Source organism: Phycodurus eques, chromosome 2, assembly GCF_024500275.1.
Source record: "Phycodurus eques isolate BA_2022a chromosome 2, UOR_Pequ_1.1, whole genome shotgun sequence".
NCBI lineage: Eukaryota > Metazoa > Chordata > Actinopteri > Syngnathiformes > Syngnathidae > Phycodurus > Phycodurus eques.
In genome coordinates this window covers 21,572,027-21,590,419 of record NC_084526.1, presented here as the reverse complement: position 1 = coordinate 21,590,419, position 18,393 = coordinate 21,572,027, and the positions used below count along the sequence as shown (strand labels likewise).

Here is an 18,393-nt window from a genome sequence, read left to right as displayed (position 1 = left end):
CCCCTTCTTAAAAAGGGGGACCACCACCCCAGTCTGCCAATCCAGAGGCACTGTCCCCGATGTCCACGCGATGTTGCAGAGGCGTGTCAACCAGGACAGCCCCACAACATCCAGAGCCTTTAGGAACTCCGGGCGAATCTCATCCACCCCCGGGGCCCTGCCACCGAGGAGCTTTTTAACTACCTCGGTGACCTCAAACCCAGAGATAGGAGAGCCCGCATTAGAGAACCCACACTCTGCTTCCTCATGGGAAGGCGTGTCGGTGGAATTGAGGAGGTCTTCGAAGTATTCTTCGAAGACAACGTCCCGAGTCGAGGTCAGCAGCGCCCCATCCCGACTATACACTGTGTTGGTGGTGCACTGCTTTCCTCTCCTGAGACGTCGGATGGTGGACCAGAATTTCCTCGAAGCCGTCCGGAAGTCTTTCTCCATGGCCTCACCGAACTCCTCCCATACCCGAGTTTTTGCTTCAGCGACCACCAGAGCTGCATTCCGCTTGGCCAGCCGGTACCCATCAGCTGCCTCAGGAGTCCCACAGGCCAAAAAGGCCCAATAGGACTACTCCTTCAGCTTGACGGCATCCCTCACCGTTGGTGTCCACCAACGGGTTCGGGGATTGCCGCCACGACAGGCACCGACCACCTTACGGCCACAGCTCCGGTCGGCCGCCTCAGGAATGGAGGCGTGGAACATGGTCCACTCGGACTCGATGTCCCCAGCCTCCCCCGGAACATGAGCAAAGTTCTGTCGGAGGTGGGAGTTGAAACTCCTTCTGACAGGGGATTCTGCCAGACGTTCCCAGCAGACCCTCACAATACGTTTGGGCCTGCCACGTCGGACCGGCATCTTCCCCCACCATCGGAGCCAACTCACCACCAGGTGGTGATCAGTTGACAGCTCCGCCCCTCCCTTCACCCGAGTGACCAAGACGTGGTCGCAAGTCCGATGACACGACCACAAAGTCGATCATCGAACTGCGACCTAGGGTGTCCTGGTGCCAAGTGCATGTGTGGACACCCTTATGCTTGAACATGGTGTTCGTTATGGACAATCCATGACGAGCACAGAAGTCCAATAACAGAACACCGCTCGGGTTCTAATCGGGGGGGCCGGTCCTCCCAATCACGCCCTTCCAGGTCTCACTGTCATTGCCCACGTGAGCATTGAAGTCCCCCAACAGAACAATGGAGTCCCCAGCGAGAGCGCTCTCCAGCACCCCCTCCAAGGACTCCAAAAAGGGTGGGTACTCTGAACTGCTGTTTGGTGCATAGGCACAAACAACAGTCAGGACCCGTCCCCCCACCCGAAGGCGGAGGGAGGCTACCCTCTCGTCCACCGGGGTGAACCCCAACGTACAGGTGCCGAGCCAGGGGGCAATAAGTATACACACACCTGCTCGGCGCCTCTCACCGTGGGCAACTCCAGAGTGGAAGAGAGTCCAACCCCTCTCGAGAGGACTGGTACCAGAGCCCAAGTTGTGTGTGGAGGCGAGTCCGACTATATCTAGTCGGAACTTCTCGACCTCACACACCAGCTCGGGCTCCTTCCCTGCCAGAGAGGTGACATTCCACGTCCCTAGAGCCAGCTTCTGTAGCCGGGGATCGGATCGCCAAGGTCCCCGCCTTCGGCCACCGCCCAGCTCACACTGCACCCGACCCCTATGGCCCCTCCCACCGGTGGTGAGCCCATGGGAAGAACAATGCACAGAATGATGGTAAAATATGATTCATTTGCTGATTCTTTAAGAATCATTGTTCATGTTTCATGAAGTCTTGTAATTGAACTACATTTTTCTCTCCAATAAAAAATGGGGGCGGCACGGTGAGTGACTGGTTAGCACATCTGCCTCACAGTTCTGAGGACCCGGGTTCAAATCCGGCCTCGCCTCCTGTGGAGTTTGCATGTTCTCCCCGTGCCTGCGTGGGTTTTTCTCCGGTACTCCGGTTTCATCCCACATCCCCAAAACATGCATGGTTGGTTAATTGAAGACTCTAAAGTGTCTGTAGGTGGGAATGTGAGACCTAATGGTTGTTTGTTTATCTGTGCCCTGCGAATGACTGGCGACCAGTTCAGTGTGTACCATGCCTCTCACCCAGAGTCAGTTGGGATAGGCTCCAGCACGGCCCCGCGACCATAGTGAGAACAAGCGGTGTGGAAAATGGATGGATGGATAAAAAATGGGTTTGTGCAAATTTTCTTCAATGATTATTAAAAACAGTTATGTTTTTGTTTACAAACAAAATCATGTTTAAAAACATTTAAGATTTAATATAAGTCCACATAGAGTAGACACTGTATAGCTTGCTTTTATTGACATGAGTACAAAAGCCACAGTCTTTGCAGAACGTTTGAAGAGTAAGATAATGTCATACTTATTGCTGACATCCTGAGTCAGCCGCATCTCCACTCCCCACTGACAAACAGCTCTGTTGAAGCCATAGTCCAGCTAAGACTTACTGATCTGTGCCACAGGTACACAATGAGTTGATTTTATGTGTACATCAAGAGAAAATATATGGCCATAAATAGCGATGCTACTATAGGCATACACATGCACGCACGCACGCACTTGAAGTCTTTGTGGAGAACAGCGTGAAGTCCTAACGGGAGCCCATCACCTCTCATCGGGTATTTTAGTGCCACTGCACACTTGGTGAGGCGACCATATGTGACCAATTAAGGTCGGCCACTCCTTGCTGGACATCTACTATGCACTGCAACGGAAAAACTGTGAAAACCCTACATTTTTAATTAGGAAACTAAGTTTAGATGCTCTGCGTGTATTGTACTGTATTGTTTTTTATTCTATTGTCAAGGAAGAGGCGGATCGCCCTGGCAGCTGCAGGGCAATACAATGAGAGGAAATTGGTGCGAAATAAAGATAAGAGTTTGGATATTTGAGAGGCTATTGGCAATGATAGTCCTATTTATTTAAAATAATACCCGGAGAAAACCCACGCAGGCACAGGCAGAACATGCAAACATATATATATATACATAACCCTAACCCTAACCCTAACCCTATACATATATATATATATATACACATATATACATATACATATACATATATATATATATATATATATATATATATATATATATATATACATATACATATATATATATATACATATATATATATATATATATATACATATATATATATATATATATACATATATACATATATATATATACATATATACATATATATATATACATATATACATATATATATATACATATATACATATATATATATATATATATACATATATATATATATACATATATACATATATATATATATATATATATATATATATATATATATATAAAAATAGCGGCACGGTGGCCGACTGGTTAGAGCGTCAGCCTCACAGTTCTGAGGACCCCGGTTCAATCCCCGGTCCCGAGTGTGTGGAGTTTGAATGTTCTCCCCGTGCCTGCGTGGGTTTTCTCCGGGTACTCCGGTTTCCTCCCACATCCCAAAAACATGCATAAATTGGAGACTCTAAATTGCCCGTAGATGTGACTGTGAGTGCGAATGGTTGTCTGTTTGTGTGTGCCCTGCGATTGCCTGGCAACCAGTTCAGGGTGTACCCCGCCTCCTGCCCGATGACAGCTGGGATAGGCTCCAGCACGCCCGCGACCCTAGTGAGGATAAGCGGCTCAGAAAATGGATGGATATATATATATTATATAATATATACATATATATATATTTATATTATATATATTATATATGCCGTCAAGCTGAAGGAGTCCTATCGGGCCTTTTTGGCCTGAGGGACTCCTAAGGCAGCTGACGGGTACCAGCTGGCCAAGCGGAATGCAGCTTTGATGGTCACCGAGGCAAAAATTTGGGCGTGGGAGGAGTTCGGTGAGGCCATGGAGAACGACTTCCGCACGGCTTTGAGGAAATTGTGGTCCACCATCAGGCGTCTCAGGAGGGGGAAGCAGTGTACTGTGTATAGTGAGGATGGGGCACTGCTGTCGATGGGGAGAATACCTTCGAAGCAGAGTCTGGGGTCTCTGAGGCAGGTTCTCCTATCTATCTCTTGAGTTGAAGTCACTGAGGTGGTTAAAAATGTTGAATTTGGCGACATCTCTTGACGTGCTACCTTTACCTTGAAGGCAACACTGACCAGCTAGTAAGCCAGTGCCTTTTAAGACACCATATCTTTGTTTCTAGCCTAATTTGCCAACTGGCCTCTGCAGCTCACCAGATCCTATGCGTTTTGATGATGTAGCTTGCCACACTAGTTTATGACATAGCTTGTCAGACTTTTAAAATGCAAATGTTGCTAGTAGCTAGAAGATGCTAAAAGGAAAGACATTACTGTCATGTCACGATAAAGAAATGTTTTAGCTTTCCTCATAAATCTTCCTGAACATTTTAATTCATTTCCTGTCCACCCAGGAGCACACGGCACATGCCTTAGCACACAAGCTCGTCTGCCGTGACGCCTCATTAGCTAGCAGGACTCATCCTTGATTGGAGCCAGCTCTGGGCCAACGTGATAATTGCCACCTCCTAAATAATTACAGCCCCAGAGTTTCTTAGCGAGGTAAGTAATTAACTAATCCCGCAAAGTAGCTCATTACGGGTAGCACGCGGCTAATGCTACTTCATGATGCACGGGTGCATATTGAAAGGAACTACTTTGCCCTGAGGTGACATTGTTTGTATGCATGCATTGCATGTTGTTAAAACAGAGTGTTATGAAGTATAAGGATTATGCAAGTTAGAAATTTACACAGGTCATCTAGAAAGCAAGCTAATTACCTAGCGAGTTATCATTTACACTTCTTATAGCGGCTGATGTTCTCTCTTTGTCAGTGGTGAAGGCTGCTACGCTTATTAGCATAAGAGCTAGCAAGCAACCCTCATGGACAGCAATGATGATAGTGGCTCCGTTTGCTAACACATCTAATTATACATAGATCAGAATCAGAATCAGAGTCATCTTTATTTGCCAAGTATGTCCAAAACACACAAGGAATTTGTCGCCGGTAGTTGGAGACGCTCTAGTACAGAAATGCCCAAAGTCCGGCCCCCGGGCCAAATCCGGCCCGTGTTCATATTTCCACTGGCCCGAAGCCTCTGTCATAAAACCAATAATATGTGGCCCGGCAGTACAAAATACACGTGCAATTTTATATTTCACCACAGGATGGCAGTAAACTTGTGGCTGAACTCTCGCGGGGCCGTTTTGCGCATGATCTGTTTTTTGCCCATTTCTAAAATGGCAACTAGAAGTAAGAAAAGGAAAGTTGATAGCGAGGGCCGACGTTTCCAGGACAAATGGAAGTCTGAATATTTTTTCATTGAGTTTAGAAACAACTGCGTCTGCCTAATTTGCCAAGAGACTGTGGCTGTGTTCAAGGAGTTCAATATAAAGAGGCACGACCAGACGGAACATGCTAATTACGACAAGCTAACTGGGAACGAACGCAGTGAAAAATTGAAGCAACTGGAAGCTGGTTTAACGGCACAGCGACACTTTTTCACAAGAGCCAGTGAGTCGAATGAAAATACAACAAAGGCAAGCTATGAGGTGACAATGCTGATTGCCAAGCACTGCAAACCTTTTACTGAGGGTGAATTTATTAAAGACTGTGTGATGAAAATGGTGGAGAACATTTGTCCTGAGAAAAAGCAAGTTCGCCAATGTTTTCCTGGCTCGTAGCACTGTGTCACGAAGGATCGAAGAGGTTTCTTCTGATATTAAGAGACAGTTGGATGCAAAAGGAGCGGAGTTTGAATTTTTTTCGTGAGCCTGTGACGAAAGCACGGATGCATCCGACAGCGGAGTGGACAGTGAAATGAACATGTGTGAAGAGCTACTTGACCTCCAGAGCCTTAAGGACCAAACAAGAGAGAAAGATTTATTTGCTTCTGTTTGTTCCGCCGTACATGACATAAAATTAAAGTGGAATAAAATCACGGGGATTATTACGGATGGCGCACCTGCCATGGTTGGCGAGAACAGTGGATTATCAACCCTAGTGTGTAACAAAGTAAGCGAAGAAGGAGGTAAAGCTACAAAACTCCATTGTATTATTCACCAAAAAGTTCTATGTGTCAAACCGTTTCCGTGGATCTCAGTGACGTTCCAGCCCACCTGCAGCTGGAGCTCATTGAGCTGCAGTGTGACACAGAGTGTCGCAGCCGGTACCAACAACTCCCTCTTGTCAACTTTTACCAGCAGCTGGATAAAGACAGCTTCCAAGAGATTCGTACATTTGCTAAGAAAATGTTGAGCTAGTTTGGCTCGACATACTTGTGTGAGAAGACATTCTCAGTCATGAACATGAATAAGAACCGCGTGAGGACAAGACGAAGTGAGTCCCACCTGCGTGACATCTTGCGCATTGAAACCACCGCTTTTGAGCCAGACCTGCCCCATTTACTGCAGTCGAGATCTCAGTATCACCCTTCACATTAATGCAAACATGTTGTTTGTTGATTCTGATGAATAAAGTTTGAGTTTGGGTCAAATTTCATAAAAATACTTTATTTTGCATTTCATTAATTTTTATTTTAACCTTCATTTATCCAGGTCAGGCAGTTATAAGATCTACCTAGCAGCAGACAGCATAGTAAAACAGTAAAATAAAAATACAAAAAAGCATTCCCCTCGTCGGTAGCATGTAAAATTAATGCTGGCCCGCATGACAATTTTTTTACGGCAATGTGGCCCCTGAGCCAAAAAGTTTGGGCACCCCTGCTCTAGTACAACAGACAGTCAATTTACAGAACACTTTGGAGACATAAAGACATTGACAAAAAACAATTGTGCAAAACGATGCAGAGTCCTCTAGCACTAAGAGCGGTGCGAATGACTAATATTGCAATACTCCGGTGCAATGACCATTGTGCAAAGGGCGCTGAGACTTCAAGGAGTGTATGCGGTTTAAATTGACGAGAAGTGCGATAATCTGGGACGATGTTGGTTGTGCAAATGTTACAGATACTCCTCAATCAGTGTGCAGACTCCTCAATCAGATGGAAGCAGGCTGTGCTAGCCAGCTCATGCCATAGTTAGTGGAAAACATTAACGCCACCACACTTAAGTCACATATTTATTTTCCTGTCTGGAAGCAGTAGGGCTCGTTCTACAGGGATACAACAGCCAATCATAGTGCAGCGGCACATGTCTTGGAGCCAGTAATATTGGAGCAGGGCATGTCCTCCCTGGGAACTATGTGGGAATCCTAATAATGCGGCACTGATAATTTCTAACTAGATCATTCCTTCAAACATTGATGGCAGCAGGGCCTTTGATGCTTGCTTTCTTAGCACCAGATGACCACAGAAGCTGGTATTTGAAGTAGCTATGTTGCCCTTTTCTTAGTCAGCTTGCTGAATGCTAATGTAACTAGCAATCGAGGACTTTTGAGATCGTTAACACTGATTCATACACTGATTGTGATGGAAGAGCTCCAGATTTCACTTTGATTGTAGGATAGCTTTCAATGTTAGTTTACCAGCTAGCTCTTAATAACACATCCATCCATCCATCAATTTTCTGAGCCACTTCTCCTCACTCGGGTCGCGGGCGTGCTGGAGCCTATCATCAGGCAGGAGGAGGGGTACACCCTGAACTGGTTGCCAGCCAATCGCAGGGCAGATACAAACAAACAACCATTCGCACTCACATTCACACCTACGGGCAATTTTAGAGTTGTCAATTAACCTAACATGCATGTTTTTGGGATGTGGGAGGAAACCGGAGTGCCCGGAGAAAACCCACGCAGGCACAGGGAGAACATGCAAACTCCACACAGGCGGGGCTGGGGATTGAACCCCGGTCCTCAGAACTGTGAGGCAGATGCTCTAACCAGTCGTCCACCGTGCCGCCTTAACACAGATGCTGCTATTTGACGTGGCTAAATTGCCATTTATACTGATAGCGACCAAGACTTCCAGACTAGTGAGCTAAACGGCTCCTTTAAATATTAATGGTGGGAAGACTGGCATGTTAGTTGGCTTAGCCACATGCTAGCGAGCTAGCCCTTTTGAAGTAGTTGCCTATTTTTACACTGATGGTGGTACAGGATCATCAGAATGGTTAGCTTTGAGGGTAGCATAACTTTCTATGCTAGTTTGCCAGCTAGCTAACTAGCCCTTAAAAACACAGATGGCAATGGAAACTGCTAATTTTAGTAATCATTAATAATCATATATATAATATATATAAATAATCATTTAGTAATCTTAGTAATCATATCTTACAAGCTAGCTACCCAGCCCTTTAAGAGGCCGAGTCATACACTGCTGATAGGCATACATCACAGACTAGTTAACTAACCAGCTGCTGTAGCCAATTAAATGCTAACTAGCTCAGGAGAAGAGTCATCAGGTTTTAGGTAGAAACAGTATCATGACTCTCTCTGCATCATTTGCACAATGGCCGTATCAGTCTTACCGCACTAATGGTCACCTTACATTGTTAATGACTATGTATTTACTGTATGTGTTTGTCCTAAATGTATATTATATGTGATAGTGGCATGTTTGCTGGAGTACTATAATGGCTCCAACTACCAGAGACAAATTCCTTGTGTGTTTATGACATATTTGGCCAATCAAGATGATTCCGATTCTGACAAAGCCAAGTGGCAAACTAACCTGCAGTGTTGTTTGATGCACAGATTGTATAGGACCGCTTGCTTGAATGTTACTCGAATGTCCACTGAAGTTGTCGACATCAGGCATGGGCTATTTGTGTTTGGTCACTGCATGCGCCACATGCACAGATCAGTCTAAGTGGGCAGCTTGGTGTTGAAGTGCTGCCTCCACCAAGGAAAACCAAACCAACCAAAAGTAGCTTCGTCATCATAGTAAGGATTTTCACGTCGGAACACCCCACAGCAGTGGTCATGTGGGTGTGTGTGTGTGTGTGTGTGTGGGGGGGGGGGGGGGGGGGGTCATTTGCATGAGACAGGACTGACCCCTCAAAACACCCTAATAACGAATGCATGACTAACCTTTCATGCCGAACTTGGAGCGTCGGCCGTATTTGTTGATAAGCACGAAAAGGACGAGGAGGAGGACACAGGCGAATCCCGCCAGGCCTACCGCGATAGAGACCTGCACCAAAGGGAGACAGATACATTCATGTTACATTTTTGTCATTATAGTACAGTTCTGTATATTGGGTTAATGTTCAAAATGGTCAGATAGCAGCTAAACAGAAAGAAAATAATTTTTTTTTTTAAATACATTTTTTAACTTCATAATAATTTAGAAACAAATATTTCAACAAAAAAATTTCTTCATAATTTCCACTTTTGCACTGTATTCATTGATGTATTATTCAGTAAAACAGTTATCCTATTTATCACATATTTATTTGTGATACACATTTATTTGTGATAACTATACTCATTTATCCATCCATCCATTTTATGTACCGCTTCTCCTCACTGGGGTCGCAGACATGCTGGAGTCTATCCCAGCTATCTTCGGGTGAGAGGTACACCCTGAACTGGTCGCCTGTCAGTCGCAGGGCACATATAAACAAACAACTACTCGCACTCACATTCACACCTACGGGCAATTTAGAGTCTTCAATTAACCTACCATGTTTTTGGGATGTGGGAGGAAACCGAAGTACCTGGCTGGAGAAAACCCACGCAGGCACGGGGAGAACATGCAAACAGGCGGGGCCGGGATTTGAATCTGAAGGGAATATAGAATACTTTATATTCTAATATGTAATTCTAACTAGTTTGGAAGAGAATGTGTATTGGAGTATATTGCAGGAAGGCCCCCAGCGGGGGGTATGTGGCCCCATCAGGGGATATTTGGAGACAGATGGCAAAGAAGAAAGGAACTGCGGGGAGCCACTATAAACATTGAATGCAGGAGACATCGGCAGGCGACGTCTGGACCCAGATCAAATAGTCATCATTTGGCCGAACAACGATGACGTCAGATTACGGACCAATCAGACGACAGCGATTCCACACCGGCCTGTTTGAAACATTGTATAAGTCTGGGGGAGAGTCAGATAGTTTTGTTCTACTACTGTATCTGCTAAGAATAAGTTAGGGTAGTTACGAACCCAGAGCTCTGCAAAATGTATAGACTCCTCTGTCAGGAATAAATTGGTTGCTTTTTATACATTGTTGTGAACGACGTTCTTTCACGAAAACGAACACGCTTGGAACCACGGAAGTTAGGGGATTTTAAAACACAGGTTCCTTCAAATCCCAGTCCTCAGAACTGTGAGCCAGATGTGCTAACCAGTCGGGCACCGTGCCGCCGACTCATTTATTCATTCAGTAGTTGTTGTTTTTTCAATCATACATTTTTAATGCTTATTTCTGGAATTACTCATTTTTCTATAGTAATTATTTATTTTAATAATGTATTTCTCTAGTCATTTTTAATACTTTAAAAATGTATATTCTTTTTTTTTACTGTATGTACTGCAATTATTTTTTGAAATGTTATTCCTTTATTCTTTTCTGTAATTGTTGCAACTTTTTTTTAATTCTATTCAATAACTTTTATTTTAAAAAATTTTTTAACTTGGTAATCTGTTTTTATTCCTATATTTTTTAATTACGTTTGCATGATATCTATTTATTTATATTATTTGTTTTAATTTATTCCGTCATTCATTTAATTTTCATTTATCGAATCATACATGTTGTGAAAGCTTTTATTTTTTCTTTTTTGATGTAATCAATAGCTTTTGGACTAAATTATTTTCAAATGTATTTATTTTTGTATTCCATCTACTTATTTATTTAGTTATTAAATTATATTTTTATAATAAGTGACTTTGTATGGTTTTGTATTCTATCGCTATATTTATTTAATAAAATTTTTGCCATGTCATTTGGACATTTATGCAAATAGAAAAAGAAGAGGAAAATCTAATTATATTTAAATTCAATTGAAAAAAAAGTATGTAACATGTATTTTGCATCTCTCTGACCGCCACTCTTGCTAGCTACATGGCCTCGGTTGCCCCAGTGACGCGTGACGTTCCACAGTCAAATTAACTAAGTGCAACTAACAAAAGAAGGTAATCGTAATAGTGAAGTGTTGCAACTGCAATCGTGTGAGGTCATGTGACTTTCTTTTGCCGTTTGATTGGTGAACTAGACTTAAACGTCACTAGCGCTTAAATTGAAGTCGAAGTCGTAGTCCGAACAGATAGGTCGCGCATGAAGTAGTTGATAAATAAGCAATAATTGATCAATAAAAGTACAGAGCAGCATTTAGATCATTGTAACTGAGTAAAAGTACCATTTCTTCTTAATATAAATACTTGTGTAAAAGTAAAAAGTATGCAGTATTAAAACTACTTTGACGAATAATTTATTTTATTTTAGCACGTGACTCTATCAAAAGGCGTGCCAGTCTTAACTGAAAAACAAAACTCACCCCAAATGTGTCCTCGTCCGGGCGGCCTGAATCCGAGTCTGTTGGCGCAGAGGGGACTGCAAAATACAAACAAGAAGAAGTAGTGAGAATGGAGTTTGCAGTGAGATTAGATGGCAGCATGCAGGGAGCTACAGAAAAAACACAGCACAAAAAAAAACAAAACAAAAAAACAGGTACAAGCAGAAAGAAGCGCTGCAAAATATGATCTTTTTAAAAATCTTTGATTTACAGTTGTACAACAACTAATGGACACTACATGGTTTTTATTATGTCTGCACGGGTCACTAACATGCTTCCTTCATTTCTTTTCCATCCTCCCATTATCTCTCTCCTAACAAGTTCGGCGTGCAAAATGAATGTATTTGTAATAGTAGTCACAGTAATAGTGTTAGTAGCAGTGGTAGCAGTATTAAAGTAGTGGTAATAGTATTAATGGTCAGTAATAGTGGTGGTCCTAGCAATACTATTGTCCTCACTAGTAAGACAATTCAACACACTAGTAGAACGACTGTGTCTTATTAGTAATGTTTTTTCCGATACCGTGTAATATTTCTGCACACTGGCAATGGTAGGACAACTTTGGCATACAGGTCGGACAAGTACATGTTACAAGTGAAGCAAAACTGTGCACACGTTGACATCTGTGTGCTACTCACATTATAACCAAAGTGCTAAAAGTTAACTTGTCATTTTGTATGTCACTTGTAGTACTCGTAGTGCACAGATGTCAACGAGTGCACACTGATTGTCTTACTAGTAACATGTAGTTGTCTAAATAGAATGTCAAAGTTGTTGTACTAGTTCTACTAGTAACTGTAGTTTTAGTAGTCGTAGTTGTCATAGTGATGGAAACAGACAAATAGTGATAGTAGCATCGGTAGTATTTCTTATTTTAGTTGGTGTCGTTAATCCCATAGACAACTGTCATGAGGAGCCATAGAATTGATTAGTGTATGTGTATGACACCAATAACTCTCTTTTGACATGTGGCTCATTTCTACTTGTTTCTTTCTATTGTGCACTTTGCCAGTTATGATGAACAAATGCACCCCAGTGGTGTCGTCCCAAAGCAGCAGGATGAGCTCAAAGAGCAGCAGTGTGTGACGCCGTGACACAGGTGGAATGAAGTGAAGCGCTACGGGGGGACAACTCGAGGGCCCACAGGCAGCACATCACGCTCATTTGGGCTTAATTGAATGGTCACACGCTGCACTGGCTGCCAGTGGTTGGAATACACTGCATTACCATCTTCCTCATCTTCTTCTTCAACCTGTCATTTCTGCCCTGTCCTTGCACACCTTGACTAGAATGTTTCCATCCATCCATTTTCTGAGCCGCTTCTCCTCACTAGGGTCGCGGGCGTGCTGTAGCCTATCCCAGCTATCATCAGGCAGGAGGCGGGGTACACCCTGAACTGGTTGCCAGCCAATCGCAGGGCACATACAAACAAACAACCATTAGTATTCACATTCACATTCACACCTATGGGCAATTTAGAGTTGTCAATTAACTACCATGCATGGTTTTGGGATGTGGGAGGAAACAGGAGTGCCCGGAGAAAACCCACACAGGCACGGGGAGAACATGCAAACTCCACACAGGCGCGACCGGGGATTGAACCCCGCTTGAACCACCTCAGAACTGTGAGGCAGACGCTCTAACCAGTCGGCCACCGTGCCGCCAGAATGTTTCCAATATGAAAAAAAAACAACATTATTTTATGAGAAAAATAAAGAATTTCAGGGAAATAAAATTGTGACACGAGGGGAAAAAAAAGTAGATTCACAGAGAAAATAATAATTTCCTGAGAATAAAAGGTTTACTCTTACAAGGGGGGAAAACATTTTTGAGGAAAAAAATGAATAATGACAATAATGTTCTAATATGAAAAAAAAAAGTCATACTTTAACAGTGGGGTTATTATTATTATTATTATTATAATCATTCCAAATGTATGCCGTGATGTCTGTGTCAGTGTGTCAACTTTACAAATGCAGCTGCGAGATTTTGAGAACTGTTTGTCTTGAATTGACTCCAAGCAGCATGAAATGTGATTTGAATCATAAGCAGTTGATTTGCCAAGATGAAAGTATAACCAGTCAGTCCGGTATGCTTGACCTCTGAGTAAAGAGAGTACAAAGTTGATTTTATTTTATATTATATGATTTTTAAACCCATGTTATGGGCCAAAATTATAAACTTGATCCAACCTGATGGGTGTGGTCTTTTCCAGGTTTCTCCATCCGTCTTCGACATGCCCCCAGTTTACTTAACCCCTGACTCCCACCTTCTCTCGCTCTCATGTATTTTTTCTCTCCTCTGGCTTCTTAACTATTGTCTTGCTGGCATCTCGCCAGCCACGGGCTGGCCTCGGTCACCCCTCCCCCCTTGCCCTTTCTTTGTTCGGCCACACTGATCGGTAACTGCGGGCCTTGGGGATGGAGATCCGGCTCCCTAGCCTCCGTGGACCCCCGCTGCTAAGCCTCCGGAACAGTGGCTGCTGAGCTACCCAGATATGCTCCCAGCCAAACGTGAGTTTTCCCAAATGTGCTAGCAGACACCGGAGCTAAGGCGGGGAGAAAGACGGTCATATTCCGTTGTAGAATCCGTTGTAGATGTCATTAAATATTTTATAATATTCTCCTCTTGGTTGTATTTTGTGTGTGTTCTGTGTTTAAGTAAGCCTCTGTCATCTAGAAGTCAAAATTTCAAAAAGTGTAGTAACATTCCGATTACGAGACTGATTTAAAAAATAAATAAATAAATAAATAAAAAAAAAGGTTTCTCGTTATTTTCCCTGAATTTTATACATATAAAAGGTGATGTGGACCCCCTTTACGAGACAGATTAGTTTCATTTTAACGATTAAACTTAAAATTACACTAAGCTAGAAGTAACGCAGGCATCGCTTCCGGCTTATTCTTTTCTGCTAAATTAATTAAATTTGTATTCAACCAATATACGCTACGCTACGAAAAAGCTTTATTAAGAGAACATTTTGATTTCGGAGAATAAAATTATAAAATGACAAAAAGTTGTAGATTTATGAGGAAAAAAAAGGTAATATCACAAGAATTAACTTGTAATATTATGGGGGAAAAATATAATTTTCTGTGGAAAAAAACTACTTTAAGGGTGAAAACGTAATTTCAGGAAAATAAAGATTATTTTTTACAGGGGAATAAATTTTATGAAAAAACATGAATGACACTTATTGGATAGACTGAGTACCGGTAACTTAAACGAAAATCTAACTATTCTATTCATGAATATGCAATCAAACATGTTTTCATGGGTCGTTGTCGAACTGAAGGTAACTGAAGAAGGGTCATTACCTAAACGCCTCATCTGCCACAGGCTTTAATTCGGCTTAATAATGTGCATCTGATGAGGAAAAATGGCCTGGTATGGAGATGGAGGAGCACCGCCATGAAGGTGAGGGATCAGAGCAGCTCACTTTGTTTAAGTTGACAGCAGACACAGCAGGCAGCGACACGCACCACGCACGCCACATTTATAAAGACGTGTCTGTGTTTATTATTCTTAGTATTATTATTATCACAAAGATTAAATGGATTTTTCAACATGCCCCAAAAAGTCTGTGTATTCAAGTAAAAATGTATATATTTGGGTACCAACATCCCCTGTAAAAAAAATCTGCCCCCCAGCAACAGTTTGATCGAGCGACATGAAATTGAGTGGACGTGTCTATCATGACCTGTGAGGACCCGTGGCCGGAATTGACAAACTCCTACTAAGGAATTGGCCCAAATGAGCTCCAATCAGAAGCATGTACTGTACATTGTGTTCACTTGATTCTTCAATAAACCTAATTTACAAGTTTTTGTAAACATCAAAGACGTGTCTTTGATACATACGAAAACGTGTATTTCATGTGACTTCAAGATAACATTTTCTTTGATGGTGAATCTTCAATTAACTGGACATACATGTTTTTGTAAACAATATCTACAAGTCTAAACATGCACGTGTTAGGTTTACTGAAGATTAAATTGTCATCAATCTGATGTTTAAAATTTTGCTATGTTTACCAAAGACGCAATTGTCTTTGATGTTCAATTCTAAGGGATCTAATTTCGTTACTGGCGTAAATCCAGCTCTGCGCTTGGCGTCACACTGCGAGGAGGCAGTTTAGAGCCGGTCCAGTGTTAGTAATTTTGGGAACCGGTGTAGCCCAGCGCATTTAAAAGTGGGACATCTGCACTGGTGTGGGCGTTATCACTGCACAGAGGGTTCAATGCACAATGTTCAGATATTTATGGATAAAATAGGTCTGATCCACCACAAACATCCATGGAGTTTGTGTATGTCTGCCTGCACCTCGATCAAATTCACAAAAATCACGTTTGACTAGCTGTGCCAAAAGTTAGACGTGGTCTGAGCAGGTGTAGATTAACTTTCAGTCACGAAATTGTCATGTGCCGGGCAAATGTCAAAGGATAGACCCGCGTTGCGTCGGTACGTCCATTTTGGGGCAGACGGATTTGCAAATTGGCAAACGTGCAGCAAGTCTTATGCTTGCATCAAGATCAGGATACAACAATTAAGCCTTCAATGAACCAAAGGTGCAAGTCAAAGTCACATCAACAAGACAATTTAGCAACAAGATGATTTATTGCGGATTGAACACTAAATTGTCTTTAATGTTTTCAAAAGCATGTGATGTCATAGGTGTATTTGGGGATTTTTATGTAATTTTTTATTTTGGTATATTATTAGGGCAGCACGTTGGGAGACTGGTTAGCACATACACCTCACAGTTCTGAGGACCCGGTTTCAAATCCGCCCTCACTCCGGTTTCCTCCCACATCCCAAAAACATGCATGGTAGGTTAATTGAGGACTCTAATTTGTCCGTAGGTGTGAATGTGAGTGTGAATGGTTGTTTGTTTCTATATGCCCTGAGATTGGCTGGCGACCAGTTCAGGGTGTACCAGTCAGCTGGGATAGGCTCCAGCATGCCCACGACCCTAGTGAGGATAAGCGGTACAGAAAATTAATGAATGAATGAATATTTAAAATCACAAATACTAGATCAAATTTCACATTTTGCCATTTTGAAAACCGATTTTAGTCACCCAAATTGGTTCCTTATCCCCAAAACAGGTCAACAAACAAACAACAGCATTGAGTGAAGCATCAAAAACTATAAACACACTAAACACTAAATCCTTGAATCCACACAAACAACACCACATAGGCAAACAACATTGCTTCTATGACCGTTCAGAACAACCCAAAGTGACCAAATTTCTCCATGGTAACTATATGTGTGTTTCTGTGTGTGTGTTTACACCAAAGTCACACTAACAAATAAACCAAAAGCGCTACTGCAACAAAAAATGTAAGCACGTTAAAATTTGAAAATCCACCTACTTACCCAACTCCACCACGTCTGCAAAGGAGAAAACAAAGAGTCACACTGTGTGCGATAAACGGACAAGAGGATATTAACCTTGGAATATTGACCATGGGGAGGAATTTGCCCGCCTTTGAGTGTGTTCGCATACCCTCCTTCTCCAGACCAATCTAACTAAAGTGAACTGTGCGTGAACCCTGCGGAAGCTCAGCAGCCAGTGGGGAGGTACTCCTCAACCAACAACCTTGTGAGAGTACACTTTTAATAAAAACAATATGGGATTCTAAAGTGCTACCGGCAACTCTCTCTATGAGTCATTTGGATTTCAAATTGTGATGGTTGTGGGGGGCATATCAGAGTTCCATACTAGGCCGAGGGGACCTTTCTACTTGTGGAGTTGTAAGAAATGTTCTATTCAAACTGCCATGTTTAATAAAACGTGTATGTTAGGTTTATTGAAACATTTCCAATGTCTGTGATGTTTAAAAAAACGTACTTTGGATCCGTTCAAGACGAGATTGTCGTAAATGTTTACAAAAGGCACAGTGCTTTTAAGTCATTTATTCACCTTTGCAAACATCATCACTGAACCTAACTACGCATTTTTGTAAACATGAACGTTATTTAGTCTTCAAATAACCCAATGGACAAGTTTTTGTGAGCCTCAAAGACAATTATTTTGTCTTCATTTAAAATGTCATAGGTGTTTACAAAGCATGCTAAGACATTAATCCCATGTCTTCAATTAACCTTAGGTCTACCGCACACCGAGCGATACAACCAAATGCGACAGAACTGAACAACCCTGCAAAAATATACAATTGGTGTGTACTTGTACACTGAAGACCAAATGGTCTTGGAGATTTAGAAAATGTATGTTAGTTTCATGAAAGAAGGTCCCTCAGGTATGTGTTTTTGTACATATCAAAGACAAGTTTTTGTCTGCAATGACCCGGTCTACGATGTTTTCAAAAATACACATTAGGTTCATTCAAAACTAAACTGTCTTTGATGTTTATAAAATCACATGACGTTCACCGGTTAATTGTCTCCGATGTCTAGAAAACATTAAAGTTAGGTTCACTGAAGACAACATTTTCTTTCATGTTAAATTCCAAGTTTTCACTGAAAATACATATTTTCTTATGCCGACAAGACAAATTTGGTCTCTCACGATGGCACTGTGTCAGAGTTCTGCCATAAAATCCTGCCATGTCTCGGTCAAAACACTGAGAAGACTAAAAAATATATATTACAATATTACCTATCCCATCTTTTATGGCCATTGGCCTAATCTTTTCAAATCAAGCTCTCAGGGGAGGCGGAACTGGAACACGTGTAATTACATGCTACTAGATATGACCGTTACCATAGTGCCAACAACAGCAATAGAGGAAGAGGCACTAGTTTTGATTGCGGCAATGGTTTGTGTTGGAAAAAAATAGAAAAGGCGGGTGGTGTCATCCATGGGTGCGCTGGAGAGTATTTTTTGGGGCTGTCCATTGGACAATGAGAGCTTACATACTTATGACTCTGCTAGCAAGGAGGCAACATAACATTATGTTGCTATTATGTAGCTAGCTAGCTAGCCTGTGCTAGCA

The 18,393-nt window shown here is 42.2% G+C and overlaps 1 protein-coding gene across 1 annotated transcript in view; it reads right to left on the bottom strand.

The window, feature by feature from the left end:
* ntrk3b (neurotrophic tyrosine kinase, receptor, type 3b) overlaps window positions 1-18,393 on the bottom strand; it is a 342,714-nt gene that overhangs the window by 142,280 nt on the left and 182,041 nt on the right. Inside the window, exons 9-11 of the mRNA XM_061669747.1 lie at window positions 16,814-16,828; window positions 11,414-11,469; window positions 9,001-9,103 (exon numbers count right to left, since the gene is read on the bottom strand). Of these exons, the coding sequence (XP_061525731.1) occupies window positions 9,001-9,103; window positions 11,414-11,469; window positions 16,814-16,828 (174 nt within the window). The remainder of the gene's footprint in view (window positions 1-9,000; window positions 9,104-11,413; window positions 11,470-16,813; window positions 16,829-18,393) is intronic.